General features: G+C 41.1%; 1 protein-coding gene across 5 annotated transcripts in view; it reads left to right on the top strand.

Moving 5' to 3' along the window:
* CFAP70 (cilia and flagella associated protein 70) overlaps window positions 1–16,922 on the top strand; it is a 104,903-nt gene that overhangs the window by 61,282 nt on the left and 26,699 nt on the right. For 4 of the 5 annotated variants that reach the window (XM_053923212.1, XM_053923211.1, XM_071221236.1 and 1 more), the window contains 3 exons: window positions 10,628–10,786; window positions 14,916–15,037; window positions 16,516–16,668. In XM_053923212.1, the coding sequence (XP_053779187.1) occupies window positions 10,628–10,786; window positions 14,916–15,037; window positions 16,516–16,668 (434 nt within the window). The remainder of the gene's footprint in view (window positions 1–10,627; window positions 10,787–14,915; window positions 15,038–16,515; window positions 16,669–16,922) is intronic. The other variant, XM_053923213.1, reaches the window with a different exon arrangement.

The raw sequence follows: 16,922 nt of genomic DNA, 5'->3' as shown, positions 1-16,922 counted from the left end.
CCACCTGTGTTCTGTCTGAGGCTACCTGGCATGAGCTACAAGGCTATCTACAGGTGGCTGGTAATTGTGTTGGGCTTGGAGGTGCTCCAGCAAGGCATGCTGTGAACCAAGGCCTGCTGCTGCTAGTGCCAGGCCTGGGGCCATCTAGGAAGAGGTACAGGGAGTTGCTGGGGACAGATGATGCTTATTTGAGAGGATTTAGGAAGATCTGAAGCCTGAGCCAAGACAAATCATTTGTATGGAAAAGCCACTGTTAACAGCTTGGGTGGGCCTATAAGTTGGGTGGGGCAGAGCCTCATGGAATCACCGGAGTGGAGCAAACAGTGAAAGCCAGGTTGATGGTGTCTCAGATATGGCACCTGCCTGCCAGCTCTGTGGGATGGGAGGGCTCAGAAAAGGAACAATGACCTCAGCCACCAGTTCTCTCTGGGATAAAGCTGCCCCCCCGAGCTCCCATCTTGATGCTAGACACTTCAGTTTGTCCTCATCTGTCCCTGGTGCCTTTCAAGCTGCTGCTCCAGTGCTGGAGCTCAGAGGGAGTGAGTCTGAGTAGGTCCCTGTGTGGGCCCTTTGAGAGGAACTGCCTGGGAATCTAGCAGTTTCTGTTTTCCACAGCCTCAATCCCCACTGGTTTTTAGAGCCAGAATTTATGGGGACTTATCTTCCTTGCACTGGAACACTGGGCTGGGTGTGGGTGGTCTGTTGTGGGGCTGGGATCCTTTTCTCCTGAGATATCCCTTCTGATTTTTATCTGCCACAAGTGGGTGTGGGACCAGCCCATTTTGTGTCTCCACCCCTCCTACCAGTCTTGATGTGGTTTCTTTAATTCCATAGTTGTAGGACTTCCATTCAGCTCAATTTCTGGTGGTTTTGAATAATGATTGTTCTGTAGTTAAGTTGTAATTTCAATGTGGTTGTGTGAGGAGGTGAGTTGTGTTTACCTAGGCTGCCATCTTAGCTTTCTCCTACTGTATATTATTGTTTTTAGATTTAACTTGTATACAACAATCTTCTTGGACTCATTGATTCTAACAGATTATTAATTCTGTTGGTTTTTTTCTTGAATATGATTACCATGTCATCTGCCAATAATGATAGTGTTACCTTTTTCCTCCAAATCCTCTGCTACTCATGTCTTTTTATTATTTTCAATAATATGTTATACAGTCATGTGCTACATAATGATGTTTTGCTCAATGGTGGACCACATATATGATGATGGTCCTATAGATCAGGGGTGTCAAACTCATTTTCACCAGGGGCCACATCAGCCTCCTGGTTGCCATCAAAGGCCCAAATGTAATTTCAACTCATTAACAGTTAAGGAGTAGTTACCTTTACACAGTCCTAAAATTATTTCGGCCCTTTGACAGCAACCGTGAGGCTGATGTGGCCCCTGGTGAAAATGAGTTTGACACCCCTGCTATAGATTATAATGGAACTGAATTTCCTGTAAGAAATAGAAAGATATATGGATTGGGAGAATTTTTTTTCTTTGACAGGAGTTACATCTGTGAGTCTTGGCAGTAGATTTCCTCTCACTCAGCACCTCAACTTCGAGTGTACAGATTACATCCCAGTCAGAGAGCTGTGACCTGTTTCAGCATGAAGGAGCCTGTCCCTCCCCAACTGCTACATATTCAGAGGGTGCTACAGCCTCCCAGATACAGCTTGATGATCTTCAGAGAACACTGCTATAAATTCTTTGTTGAGGACCTAAGATCCTGTACATGGAGAAAACAGGTCTGCAGGAACTACCTTAACAACTATTAAGTGCCACCTTAGTGAAGGTTTTCTGTGGTAGTGTGGAGCTAGCCTGTCCCTGTACTTTGGAAATGTTTCAGGTTGTAATGATGAAAAGTACAAGTAAATTTTATTTCTTCCATCAATGAGAGAGAGAGCCCTAATATAATAAATTTCAGAATAGAAATCAATGCAATGAGGAACAGCCAAGAATAGAGAAAATTAATGAGACCAACATGAGATTTTTTGAAAAGATCAATTAAGTTGATAAATTCAATTAGAAAAAAAGGTACATCGTACCCATGTATCTGGCTGTATAAGTCTACATTCCCATCAGTCAGGAATGAAAGGAGACAGTGCTGCAAATCTTATCAATATTAGAAATATAATAAGGGAAAATTATTAACAACTTAATGTCAATAAATTCAACAACTTAGGTGAAATGTAAATACCTTGACAGACATACAAAGCTGACTCAGGAACAAAGAGAAAATTTGAATAGCCCTATATCTCCTAAGGACATTAAATGTGTAATTAAAAATCTCTCACAAAGAGAACCAAGATGGTGGCGTAAGTGGACACACTGCGCCTCCTCGCACAACCAGAACTGACAGAAAATCGAACAGCAAGGAAGTCCGACACCAAGGAAATAAAAAATAAACATTCATCCAGACCAGTAGGAGGGGCGGAGACGGGCACCGGGGTGGAGAGGACTCACATGGCCGTGGCGGGACCCAGACTGGCGGAGTGTGGGACGAACAGGGCAGGCAGACTGGCGGAGTGCGGGACCAATGGGGCAGGCAGTCTGACCACTAGCAGACCATGCGGCCCCACATTTGCGCACAGATAAACCGGACAAACAGTGGGAGCGAAGCAGAGCACACAACCCAGGGCTCCAGCTGGTGGGGGGAGGGATAAAGCCTCAAACCTCTGATTGAAAATGCCCGTGGGGGTTGGGGCGGCAGTGGGAGAGACTTCCAGCCTCGCAGGAGAAGTCGTTGGAGAGACCCACAGGGGCCTGGAGTGTGCACAAGCCCACCCACTCGGAAACCAGGACCAGAGGGGCCCGGTTTGATTGTGGGTAGCAGAGTGAAAGATTGAGGTCCGGAGGAGAGTGAAGTGGGCACCATTGCTCCCTCTCGGCCCCCCCCACATACAATGTCACAGTACAGCCACTAGCGTTACCCCGCCCCAGGGAACACCTAAGGCTCCACCCCTTAAAGTAACAGATGCACCAAGACAAAAAAAAAAAAAAAAAAGAAGAAAATGGCCCAAATGACAGAACACTTCAAAGCTCCAGAAAAAATACAACTAAGCGAGGAAGAGATAGCCAACCTATCAGATGCACAGTTCAAAACACTGGTTATCAAGATGCTCACAGAATTGGTTGAATCTGTTCGAAAAACAGATGAAAAAATGAAGGCTATGCTAAGAGAGACAAAGGAAAATGTACAGGGAACCAATAGTGATGCGAAGGAAACTGGGACTCAAATCAACGATGTGGACCAGAAGGAAGAAAAAAACATACAACCAGAAAAGAATGAAGAAACAAGAACTCGGAAAAATGAGGAGAGGCTTAGGAACCTCCAGGACATCTTGAAACGTTCCAACATCCGAATTATAGGGGTGCCAGAAGGAGAAGAGGAAGAACAAAAAATTGAAAACTTATTTGAACAAATAATGAAGGAGAACTTCCCTAATATGGCAAAGGAAATAGACTTCCGGGAAGTCCAGGAAGCTCAGAGTCCCAAAGAAGCTGTACCCAAGGAGGAACACACCAAGGCACATCATAATTACATTACCCAAGATTAAACGCAAGGACCTACATCCAAGAGTACTGTATCTAGCAAAGCTGTCATTTAGAATGGAAGGGCAGATAAAGTGCTTCTCAGATAAGGTCAAGTTAAAGAAGTTCATCATCACCAAGCCCTTATTATATGAAATGTTAAAGGGAGTTACCTAAGAAAAAGAAGATCAAAAATAGGAACAGTGAAAATGACAGCAAACTCACAGTTATTAACGACCACACCTAAAACAAAACCAAGAGCAAACTAGGCAAACAACTAGAACAGGAACAGAACCATAGAGATGGAGATCACATGGAGGGGTGTCAATAGGGGAGTGGGAGGGGGAGAGGGGGGGAAAGGTACAGAGAATAAGTAGCATAGATGATAGGTGGAAAATAGACAGGGGGAGGGTAAGAATAGTGTAGGAAATGTAGAAGCCAAAGAACTTATAAGTATGACCCATGGACATGAACTGTAGGGGGGGAATTTGGGAGGGAGGGGGTGGGCAGGATGTAGTGGAGTGAGGGGGGGGGAATGGGACAACTGTAATAGCATAATCAATAAATATATTTTTTTAAAATCTCTCACAAAGACACTCCTGGCCTACCCTCTTCCTATCACAAATCCAGAAAATAGAAGAGGGAATACTTCCATTATTGAAGTTTGAGAATAGGTATAATCATGATATCAAAAGCAGACAAGTCCATCCCAAGAAGAGCATACCAAAAAATGTCATGAACCTAGACACAGAAATTCTTAACAAATATTAGCCTATCAATTTTAGCAACATATATAAAAGATAATCTATCCAATCCAAGTAGATTGTAAGTTTGGTTTTGCATTTGAAAATCAATGCAATTACCATTAGAACAGCTAAAATTAAGAAGACTGATGAAAATTGATAAAGTTATAGAAAGGGTATGGAGTTACTGGAATTCTCAAACATTTCTGGTGGGAATGCCAAATGATATAACCAGAAGTTTTATTTTTTTATTTTTAATTAAATTTACTGGGGTGACACTGGTTAATAAAATTATATAGGTTTCAAGTGTACAACTCTATAATATATCATCTATGTATTGCATTGTGTTCACTACTCAAAATCAAATATATATTTGATCCCCTTTACCTTTTATTACCTCTCTCCCACCCCCTTTTCCTCTGGAAACTACCAAACTATTATGTCTACACGGTTTTGTTTTTTTGTCTTGTTTGCTCATTTGTTTCTTTCAGTTTTATAGCTTACATATGAGTTAAATCATATAGTTCTTGACTTTTTCTATTGACTTATTTTGTTTAGCATGATATTGTCAAGGTCCATCCATGGTGTCACAAATGACAGTATTTCATCTTTTCTTATGGCCAAGAAGCACTCCATTGTGTATAGGTACCACATCTTCTTTATCTAATCATCTACAAAAGGAAACTTTATTGTTTCTTTGTCTTTTTTTCTCTTTTTTTAATTTTTATTATTATTATTTTTTATTGTTCAAGTACACTTTTCTCCATTTTCACCTCACCATGACCCCCCACTGCACCCATTCCCACCTCCCACTCTTGAACCTACCCCCTTTGGCTTTGTCCATGTGTCCTTTATACATGTTCCTTGATGGGCCTTCCCTTATTTTCCCCCATTATCCCTCTCCCCCCACCCTTCTGGTTACTGCCAATTTGTTCTTTAATTCAATGTCTCTGGTTGTATTTTGCATGCTTGTTTGTTTTGTTGATTAGCTTCCACTTATAGGTGAGATCATATGGTATTTGTCTTTCACCACCTGGCTTATTTCACTTAGCATAATGCTCTCCAGTTCCATTCATGCTGTTGTGAAGGGTAGGAACTCCTTCTTTCTTTCTGTTGCATAGTATCCCATTGTGTAAATGTACCACAGTTTTTTGATCCACTCATTCACTGATGGGCACTTAGGTTGCTTCCAGCACTTGGCTATTGTAAATTGTGCTGCTATGAACATTGGGGTGCATTGGTTCTTTTGGATTGGGATTCTTAGGGTATAATCCCAGCAGTGGAATTGCTGGGTAAAAAGGCAGTTCCATTTTTAGTTTTCTGAGGAAATTCCATACTGTTTTCTTCAGTGGCTGCATGCTGCAGTGAACATAGGGGTACGTATATCTTTATGAGTAAATGTTTTCAGATTTTTGTGATAGAGACCCAGAAGAGGGGTTGCTGGGTCACATGGTAACTCTATTTTTAATTTTTTGAGAAACCTCCAGACCATTTTCCATAGTGGCGGTACCAGTCTTCATTCCCACCAGCAGTGAATGAGGGGTCCTTTTTCTCCACAATCTCTCCCACACTTGTTATTACTTCTTTTGTTGATAATAGTTATTCTAACAGGTGTGAGATAGTATCTCATTGTAGTTTTGATTTGCATTTCCATCATAGCAGTGAAGTTGAGCATCTTTTTGTACATCTGTTGGCCGTCAACACAGTTAGAATGGCCACATCACACAAAGCAATATACGGACTTAATGCAACCCCCATCAAAATCCCAATGGCACTTTTTAAAAAAGAAACACAGGTTCTGGCACAAATAATGCCCCCTTTTTATTACAAAATCTTTTATTACCAAATCATAAGCATGTAATTCTGTAACGTAATAATATCACACTCAAGCACACCGTATGACATGTTAGGTGAAATGTTCAAATTAAAACTATAAATTATTACACCCATAGTATACCCTACCAACCACACTCAAGCAGGCATTACCTCTGCCAGACCCTGTAGAACAGAAAAAATCATCAGATTTGTATAGAACTACAAAAGACCTGAATAGCCAAAGCATTCCTGAGGAAAAAAGATCAAAACTGAGGTATCAGACTCCCTGACTTGAAATTATACTACAAAGGTACAATAATCAAAACAGCATGATATTGGCAGAAAAAAACAGACAAGCAAACCAATGAAACAGAATTGAAAGCCTGGAAATAAACCCACATGTATTTGGGTAAATAATTTTTGACAAAGGAGACAAAAACATACAATGGAGAAGTGAAAACCTCTTCAATAAATGGTCCTGGGAAAACTGGAAAGCCATATGCAAAAGAATGAATTTAGACTTCTATTTGTAAAAAAAAAAAAAAAAAAAAAAAAAAAAAGACTTCTATTTATTACCATACACAAAAAAATTAAATCGAAATGGATAAAAGACCTAAAAATAAGACCTGAGATAATAAATTACATATTCATAGCAGCACAATTTACTGTTGCTAAGTGTTGGGAGCAACCTAACTGCCCATCAGTAAATGAGTGGATCAAAAACTATGGTACATTTACACAATGGAATACTACGCAGCAGAAAGAAAGAAGGCGCTCCTACCCTTTGCAACAGCATGGATGGAACTGGAGAGCATTATGCTAAGTGAAATAAGCCAGGTGGTGAAAGACAAATACCATATGATCTCATTTATAAGTGGAACCTAATCAACAAAACAAACTAGCAAGCAAAATATAATCAGAGACATTAAAATAAAGAACAAACTGACAGTAACCGGAGGGGAGGGGGAAGGGAATAATTGGGGAAAATAGGGGAAAGGCCATCAAGGAACATATAAAGGACACATGGACAAAGCCAGCAGAGGTTAGGGGGTAGGATCCAGGGTGGGAGGTAGGGATAGGTGGGGCAGAGGCCATGGTGGGGTGAAAATTGAGACAACTGTAGTTGAAGGACAGTTAAAAAATGAAAAAAAGAAGGAAACATAGGGAGAATTTTATGAATTTGATCCCAAAGGCAAGGGAAGTAAAAGGAAAAAGAAATGAATGAGACTGTATCAAACTGAAAACCTTCTACACAGCAAAAGAAATCATCAACAAAACAAAAAGGCAACCTACCAAATGGGAGATGATATTTACAAAGAACACCTCTGATAAGGGGTTCATATCCAAGATATATAAAGAACTCATATTGAAAAACAAAAACAAATAATCCAATTAAAAAATGGGCAGAGGACCTGAGCAGACCCTTCTCCCAAGAAGACAACCAGGTAGTTTTAAAATAAAGTTACACATACATGTGCCAGCAATTTCACTCCTTGGTATTTACCCAAGAGAAATGGAAACATATGTCCTTGAAAAGATTTGTACACAAATGTTCGTAACAGATTTATTTATAGTAGGCAAAAACTGGAAACAACCCAGTCACCTAAAGATAGGTAAATGGTTAATAAAGTTTCTTGTAACCTCATAATCAAAAACCACTTAGCAATAAAAAGAAACTACTGATATACACAATATGGATGAATCTCAAAAACATTATGCTAAGTGAATAAGCCAGATGCAAAAGAATACATACTGTATCATTTCACTTAAGTTAAATTTTTAAAAAAGCAAAATGAATCTATATTAACAGAAAGCAGTTCACTGGTTGCCTTGGGCTGGGAGCTGGGGATTAACTGTGAAGAGCACAAGGGAGCTTTGGGGAGTATTAAAAGTCTTGTATATTGATTGTGATAGTGATTACATAAGTGTAGATATTTGTTAAATGCATTAAAATATACACTTAAAAGTGAACACTTTATATGTAAATTATGCCTCAGAAAAGCTGAATATTAATAATTTTTTTCATTAAGATCATCACTTATCCTAATGATCAGTCTGTGTAATTGAACCACTCTCCTTCATAAAGTACATGTTGGATTGCCTCCTACATCTCTGACAATTTGTTTCCTTTGTTAGCTTCTCTTTCTTGTCACACTCCTTAGATATAATTTTCCAATAGCAGTCCTACTTTCTAAGAGGCCACCTACCCTCAGTTTCCTTTTCTCTACTGATAACTCTCAAATATCTGTAACTCTGACATCCCCCTAGAAACCAGCAGCTAGATTATTCTACTAGTGAATTAAACTCCTTATCTTCTAAATCAGGGGTGTCAAACTCATTTTCACCAGGGGCCACATCAGCCTCATGGTTGCCTTCAAAGGGCTGAATGTAATTTTAGGACTGTGTAAATGTAACTACTCCTTAACAGTTAAGTGAGAGCTCGGTGCTGCCGCTGGGTAGAAACAAGGTGCCGGGCCAGATAAAACAAGGTGGAGGGCTAGATTGGACCTGCAGGCCTTGTGTTTGCCCCTTGTGTTCTAAATTGATTGTACATCCTTACATTAGGCACCCGAGCTCATGATCTTATCCATGTTACTCTTTCCTTTCTTGCTTGACTTTCCCCATCCCTATATCAGGTTAATTCCCAAGACTAGTTGGTTCTCTTTCAAAATGTTCACTGTGATGTGGACCCCAGCCCACAGGATCCATGTGTTGTGGCTGCAGTGGACAAATTCACATGGACTACAGAAATCCTGTGGAGAAAAAGGGATGGCATTACCACTCTCTAAGTGAGAGAGAGGGCGAGAGGGCCAGAGAGCCCAACCCCTGCCTGGACAGGCTTTTATTGCTTTTCTGGGCACATTACATCAGGATGGTCCTCATTTACTATGCACAGGTTCACTTTAGGTGATTACCTTTTACAGATAACAAAGGAAAGAATGTTGCTAGTTACTTCAAAGAGAACAATGTTACAGATCAAGGGGGAAAGTGGTTGAACTGGTTACACTCTATACTTGGGAGGTTTAGCACAGACTTTAGGAGGTTAAAGATACTCAGTAAACATTTGCTGCCTCAATTCAGGGTGAGGGAGTTTTAGCAAAAGCAAGTCTCATAGCAGCCTAGGTACAATGCAGGCCTGATTCCCCATGGGAGAACCTATCCGTGGGCATGGGTCCTGCCTGCTGGACCTTGCACCCCACTGGCTTTTCCGAGTGGGGGCTAGGCTACATTTCCCACACGCAGAACAGTTCTCTATATCATTGCATCTTCCTTTATTTATTTTTTAAAAGATTTTATGTATTTTTAGAAAGAGGGAGAGAAACATCAATGAGCGGGAGAAACAGAAACACCTATCGGTTGCCTCTCATACAACCCCACCTGAGGACCTGGCCTGCAACCCAGACATGTGTCCTGACTGGGAATCAAACCAGTGACCCTGCAGCTTGTAGGACAACTCCCAGCTCACTGAGCCACACCAGTCAGGGTGCATCTTCCCTTTCGATTCCACTACTCTCCATTACCAAATGCCTATACTGTTGTAACAGCCTTATTACAGACCTCTTTGTCTCCACCCACATTGTTTTTCTCCTTGTTCCCTGGCACTGTTAGAGTAATCTTCATAAAATACCACTTTCATCCTTTATTTTTCTGCTTAATACTCTTCATTGGAACACTCTTCTTTTGCCTGTAGAAGAAAACTCCTACCATTCAAATATCAATACAGTGTAGCCCCAACCTAACTTTTCTCTATGCAATCTTCAATAGCCAGTAAAAGAAATGACTACTTCTATGCTTTTGCCAGGGGCATGCCCCCAGCTTGAATGCCCCGTCTTTTCTACCTGTTCAATTTCTACCTATTTTTCAAAGCCATGTCTCTTGCTCTAGCTGAGGTACCTCTTCTAATTTGGAGCCAGCTGGCACTGCTCATTTGCCACCTGGCATTACTTTTTATTTTATTTGTCGGTGTTTGTTTGAGAGGCAGCAGGCATGTTTAAGAGCTTCAGCAAATTATTTAACTCCACTATGACTCACTTAGATTAAAAGAGTATAATAAATAAAATATGTGAAAAATAAATGAGATTATGCATTAAAATCCTTAGTATAATATTTGGCACAGAATCTTTATCTAACACAGCTACTTTATTATTAGTAGTAGTAGTAGTAATAGTAGTAAACACTGAGATGATTACAATTCCTGTTCTTCAGGGATTTTAATATAACCTAAAATATATTAATCTTTTTATCTGGCTTTTTGAGATTGAGTCTAGCAAGTTACTTTTATAATAGGTATCTGTTTGAGACTTAGGCTAGTGGCAGGGATAAACCAGGAATCATAGTGGCAGAAGCTGTACTATCATTTTGGCTTCTACTCTTTAAATTATATCAGAAATATAAAAAGTCTGAAAACCAAGTCTGTCCATGCAATATTTCAGGAATATGTTTTTATGCTTTGAAAACTGATTGTATTTTATCTTCTGTAATAACCATTTAATATTCAATGTAGGAAGGGGTGTTTCTCATTAAAATTTAATCTATTTAGGACCAAGAGCTGCATTATCTGTTCTAGATGGATTTCTTGAAGAATCTTCCAAACGACCGTCAAATTCACAAGAACCGGTTTTGCCTGTACCATCTCAGGATCCAACAATCAGTCAAAAAACATCCAACATATTTGTCAAGGAGATACCAGAAAAAAGAGGTAATTAGGAATAAAGATTTCTAATTGAAAGAGGGATGTAAACAAACTAGACAAGGATGAAAACGCCTATGATTACCAAATGGCAATTTTAACTTGTTTGAGGTTGATTAGTTTATCCATCATTTTGCCTAAGTGCCTTCATGTGAGGCTAGGCTCTGAAATCCAAACTTAATGATACAAGTCTTTGTTTTTCTAAAAAAGAATTTATAAAAATTTATTTGAGCCAAAACTGATGACATGCTGGGAAGCAAGATTTCAAATGCTCCAAACTCTTTCAGCAAACAAGGATTATGCCAGAAAGAAGAGAAATAAAAAATAATAATCAAATAAAAGAAATAAAAATATCAAAAAATAATAATAAAAATAAACAATAAAATGCGAGTTCTATAGGATAGCAAAGTGAAATTTGTCTCAGTTTCCCAGTTGTTGGTGATAGACTTGTGATCCTTCTCTGGATCTGGTTTTGGTCCTTTCACTGCTCCAGGTCTTACTGTCTCACACTTGAGAAAAGAAAAAAGAAAGAAAGAAAAAAAGCCTCCTGTTATCTTTAAACCCACCAAGCGAGTTCTGCTGGTCTTCCTGGATGCTGCAGGCAGAGGGGGACTGGGCTTTGAAAGGTTCTCTTAGGCTCCGCCAAGGAAGAAATGCCAATCAGCCACAAAATTAGGCAGTACAGAGCCTTATTGGGGTTTGTGCACCCGGGCGAGGTTCCCTGGTCCACAGAGCAGAGCCAGGGAAGTCGCGCCCAAGCAGGGAATATGGCGGGGTTTTATGCAACAAATTCTGGTTGGCTCTCTTCGTGGGGGCTAGGGATTGGTCTCCTTGAACCAGGTGGCAATCTATCATTGGTGGTTCCCTGGTTTAACGTCAGCCGTCTCTTCCGGGTTGTAGTCCGGCTGCCATTTTGTCCTACCCCGCCCGTCCTGACAGGCTTCACTATTTTCCTTTCCTGTGGTTTTGTGAGGATGGGGGCTAGGTCTGGGTGGCAGTAGTCACAGGCGCCCAGCTCCAGCCCAGGTCTTCAGAGCGCTGCTGGGTCCCCACTGTCCATCTGCACCAGGCCCGTGCCTTTAACCTACCACAGTGTTCTTTCTGGCTGTGAGGTGCCCTGATTCGGGGCAAATCGTGCCCCTTGTCCTCCCTCTTCTCTGGCCAAGCCTCTGGGAGAGTTCCTTAAACAGTGGCTGATAGCCTTTTTTTTTTTTTTTTTTGAGTAAATTCCTCTTGTTTGCCCTTGCTGCTCTTAACAAGAGCCCTGTACAGGAATTCCTTAAACAGCAGCTGAGTATGGTACTGGCATAAGAACAGCCACATAGACCAATGGAACAGAGTAGAGAACCCAGAAATAAACCCAAGTCTCTATGGTCAATTAATATTCGACAAAGGGGGCATGAGCATAAAATGGGGTAAAAATAGTCTCTTTGATAAATGGTGTTGAGAGATCTGGACAGCTACATGCAAAAGAAAAAGAAACTTGATCACAACTCACACCATACACAAAAATAAATTCAAGGTGGATAAAATATAAGTCGTGATACCATGTAAGTCCTAGAGGAGAACATAGGCAGGAAAATCTCAGATATTCCACACAGCAATATTTTCACTGATATGTCCCCTAGAGTAAGGGACATAAAGGAAAGAATAAACAAAAGGAATCTCATTAAAATAAAAAGCTCCTGCATGGCTAAAGAAAACAGCATTAAAATGAAAAGAGAACCAACCGTATGGGAAAACATATTTGTAAATGATACCTCGGACAAGGGTTTGATCTCCAAAATATATAAAGAACTCACATGACTCCACTCCAGGAAGTCAAACAACCCAATTAAAAAATGGGCAAAGGACCTGAACAGACACTTCTCTAAGGAGGACATACAGAGGGCCCAGAGACATATGAAAAGATGCTCAGCATCACTAGCCATCAGAGAGATGCAAATTAAAAGCACAATGAGATACCACCTCACACCAGTCAGAATGGCCATCATAACCAAATCAACAAACAACAAGTGTTGGAGAGGATGTGGAGAAAAGGGAACCCTAGTGCACTGTTGGTGGGATTGCAGATTGGTGCAGCTGTCACAGAATAGACCTGTGGGAGGGGATAAGATACAGTTATCAAATGGACCCCCACCCTAGGGTCCCCCTGTACTAGGTTCACCTTGCCCGCTGCCAAAGAATTACGGCTCTCAGTGCTGGAGTTTGGTAAAAAGGCAAGAAACTATTTATTCAAAAGTTATATAGACTTAAGAGTAATGACAATGTCTTCATTAAATTCCCAAAGTCCCTTAAAACATCCACCAATACACAGTCCTTCCTTCCCCACTCTTCCCAGTCAGGGGTACCATATCGCAGGAAAAAAATAGAAGTCCGTGGCTCAGGTAGCCCCCGATTCTTCCCAGTAATCCATGCTTGGCTGGCAGGCCTCCCCGTGGTTCCCAGCACCATCAGTTGTGTTGCCGGGATCTCCAGTTCTAATCCAAACCCACGTGGCACCTTCTCATGGCCCACCAGCATGAGTCCTTTCACTCCTTTCCTTGTCTGCAAGGCCTCGCATTGTCTCTCCTGCTTCCTAAGCCACGTAGCAAAGGGAGCCGAAAAACCATGTGGTTCCCCCGAAACCACGTGGTTCCAACCAAAACTGTGTGGTTCTCCTGGTATGGCTGCCGTCCTTAGGTTTAATCCCCAGCACGAATCATCCTCTGCAGCCCCAGCTCCAACTCCTCCCACAATTGTCTACACCTGCCAGCATTCCCATATTTTTCCAGCTTTTCTGGGCAGCTGTAGTAAGTCTGGGGAGGCATGGCCCTGGGGCATGGAGCAAGCCATCTCCAAGCTTTCACACAGGTGCTGTAACCAGGGGGAGCTGCCTCCCAATTACATCATGGATCAAAGTCACTCCCATCTCCCTGGCTCAAAGCATGGCTGCAGCTACTTAACATATCTGTGAAGCCAGTCAAAAGTCATAGATATGCAAAATAACTCTCAATGGCCCTGCTTCCTGTGTCCTATCCCCCAGTTCAGACTTGTGAGGGTGAGGATATCCTATACTTTATAATTCCTGGACACCCCAAGTTCTGGACCCTGTTTCAAATCTTTTTTGGGGGGGAGGGGAGCCTGGTTGCACCCTGTTATGCAGCCACTGTGGAAAACAGTATGGAATTTCCTCAGAAAACTAAAAATGGAACTGCCTTTGACCTGGCAATACCACTGCTGGGATTATACACTAAGAATCCTGAAAGACCAATTCAAAAGAGTCTGTGCACCCCAATGTTCACAGCAGCACAATTTACAATAGCCAAGTGCTGGAAGCAACCTAAGTGCCCATCAGTAAATGGGTGGATCAAAAACTATGGTACATTTACACAATGGAATACTATGTAGCAGAAAGAAAGAAGGCTCCTACCCTTTGTGACATCATGGATGGAACTGGAGAGCATTATGCTAAGTGAAATAAGCCAGGGGGTGAAAGACAATACCATATGATCTCACCTATAAGTGGAACCTAATAAACAAAACAAGCAAGCAAAATATAATCAGAGACATTGAAATAAAGAACAAATTGGCAGTAACCAGAGAGGAGGTGGGAGAGGAATAATAGGGAATAATAGGGGAAGGTCCATCAAGGAATATGTATAATGGACACATGGACAAAGCCAAAGGGCCTGTAGGTTCGAGGGTGGGAGGCAGAGATGGGTGGAGCAGAGGGCTGTGGTGGGGTGAAAAGGGAGACAACTGTACTTGAGCAACAATTAAAAAAGAAAACAATAAATAAACAAGGGTTTATATTTAGCTCAGAAAAGTAGCCAACTACAGACCTATGATTTTCTAACAATCATTCTTCATTTTTAGAACATCTATAGATTGTGTTTCACATTCGGGAAGATCTGAATACTTTTAAAAATACTTTTATTTGGTTGTGACTTGCACTTGGAACCACCAGTAGACAACCTTAAGAACCTTTGAGGTCTCCTCTTTTGGGACCATTGGTATGGAGCGGCCTATTGCTTTCCAGATTATAATCTATCTCATGTAGTAAATAAGAATACCCTCCCTGCTACATTAGTGTATCTGAGCTTTGTATATTTTTTTCCTTTTTACCTAATTGTCTATTCTTTTAATATATTTTCAGAAGCATCAAAATCTCAAGATTCAACAACTTTTCTGCATCCTTCCCCTCAGGGTGTTTCCCAAACTCCTACCACCATCTTTATGGAGACAATACACTTTTTGATGAAGGTCAACGCTGTGCAGGTCAGATTATTTGGATTTGAGCAAGTTAGTGGAAAAATTTTAATTAACTACTTATTCTACGTGTCATGGTATCTTTGCAAGCTTAAGTGTGTTTGATGCAGAAATCAAATAAACTGTTGAGAGCACACTCTAAGTCCAATGGGATGAGCATCCAAGTATGAACCACTCTCTATGGAGCACGTCAGAAGACCTCACTGCAAGCCTGCTCCCTGTACAATATCAGCACAGTGAATTCAGACTGAGTCTTATGTAAACCAATGTCACTTTATTATGGGAACTCATATTATGTGAGTGTTGGGGATTCACAGGAGCCTAATCATACCCTCTTTTTCTTTCATGTTCTGAACCAATTGAAACAGATACACAGTGCTAAATGGGGGGCATAAAAACATTAAATTATTTTATTGGTAAAACAGGGCTGGAGATGTGACTAGTTCCAGATTTGACTTACCCATACCGTCACAGGTGGAACAGCTGGAGAATGGCAGCCTCCTCCCAGAGAAGAACAGCCTAGGAGGTCTACCTACCACATGGGAAACAAGAGATATACCCATGAAGCAAGCAATAGGAGAGAGGGCAGGATCCAGGTGGCCCCAATCCTGCAGTATTCATGCTCCACTTTGTGTGGAAAAGTTCAAGAAAGGACAAGAATGATGAGCTGGGTGGGAGGGGCCACTTTGAACTTCCCCAATAGAGAAATAGGTTCTCTGTCTCCCTGCCACCCCTGTCAAAGAGCCAGAATGCAGGGAGTGGGAGCAGCTATAGAGCCTCTGTCCAGTATTTCCTGAGAAGGTGTGAGTGTTAGTGGAAGTTTCTATATTATAGGCTGAGATAGGAACAGAGGGGAAAGAAAAGAAGGGTTCTCCCTTTGCTTAGCAAGTATGTGTGACTTTGTCAAATTTACAGGCCTTGCATAGTATTAAAAATAAAGAATAGCTCTAAGTATAAAACATGTAACAAATGTTTGAGAGTGTGTCAGAAACAGATACACTGTTTCCAAGATCCTGAGTATAGAATTTTAGGAGAGAGGTTTTTACCTCTCTTTAAATTTCCTTACAATTACAGCTGCCTAAAAATGTTACCTCATGTGTAAATGTCAATGAAGTGTCTCTCTGCAGCAAAGCAAACACAGGTTAATACTCTGGTTTCTCTTCAGATCATATAAATCTTTTCGTGTTTTACAAATACAGGTTAAAACGTATCTAGTGTGGTGACCAGCAAGACCAGCATTGTGTAATACTGCCAATTATTCACTTGGAAAAGTCTACATTTGGTGACAAGTGAATAGCTGGTAATGGATCCATGATGAGCTGAACGTTTATAATTCACCTCTAACCTTTTGAAGTTGATAATCGCTTCATTCTATAATATGCTCATTATTTATTATCAGAAACAGAATCTTCAACCGTAAGAGCCACATAAGAGAACTGATACAATGCAGCCACTTATGTGTTCCTTATAATCCGATTTCCCTGCAGTACGTGCGCCGAGTGCTCGCACACGAGCTGTTACGCTCTCAAGGAGGCCCCAGCTGTGAGTATTACTTGGTGCTGGCTCAGATACACCTTCTCAAGAAGGACTTCCCCAAGACAGAGGAATACCTTCAACAAGCAGCCCAGATGGATTACTTGGTAATAACTTTTGCTAAAGCCTCTTGAGTTTAGTTTGAAGAAGGGGTGAGAAGGGTTTCGTAGAGGTGGCGATGTCGTATCTCAGGTAGATTTCTGGTTACCAGAGGTGGGGGTCAGCAGTTGTCAGTTAGCTCATCTATCTATTTCCCTCCATTGGTTTTTCTTAAGCAATCATGAGTTTTGCAAAGGGGCAGAGGAAAAGAGAAGGACAGCTCTTTAGCAGATAGTTAATCTATTTCAAATTTTCTGGACTT

Source organism: Desmodus rotundus, chromosome 4, assembly GCF_022682495.2.
Source record: "Desmodus rotundus isolate HL8 chromosome 4, HLdesRot8A.1, whole genome shotgun sequence".
In the NCBI taxonomy this organism is placed as follows: domain Eukaryota; kingdom Metazoa; phylum Chordata; class Mammalia; order Chiroptera; family Phyllostomidae; genus Desmodus; species Desmodus rotundus.
The sequence above is the reverse complement of the archived record's forward strand: the minus strand, read 5'-3'. Positions and strand labels throughout refer to the sequence as shown.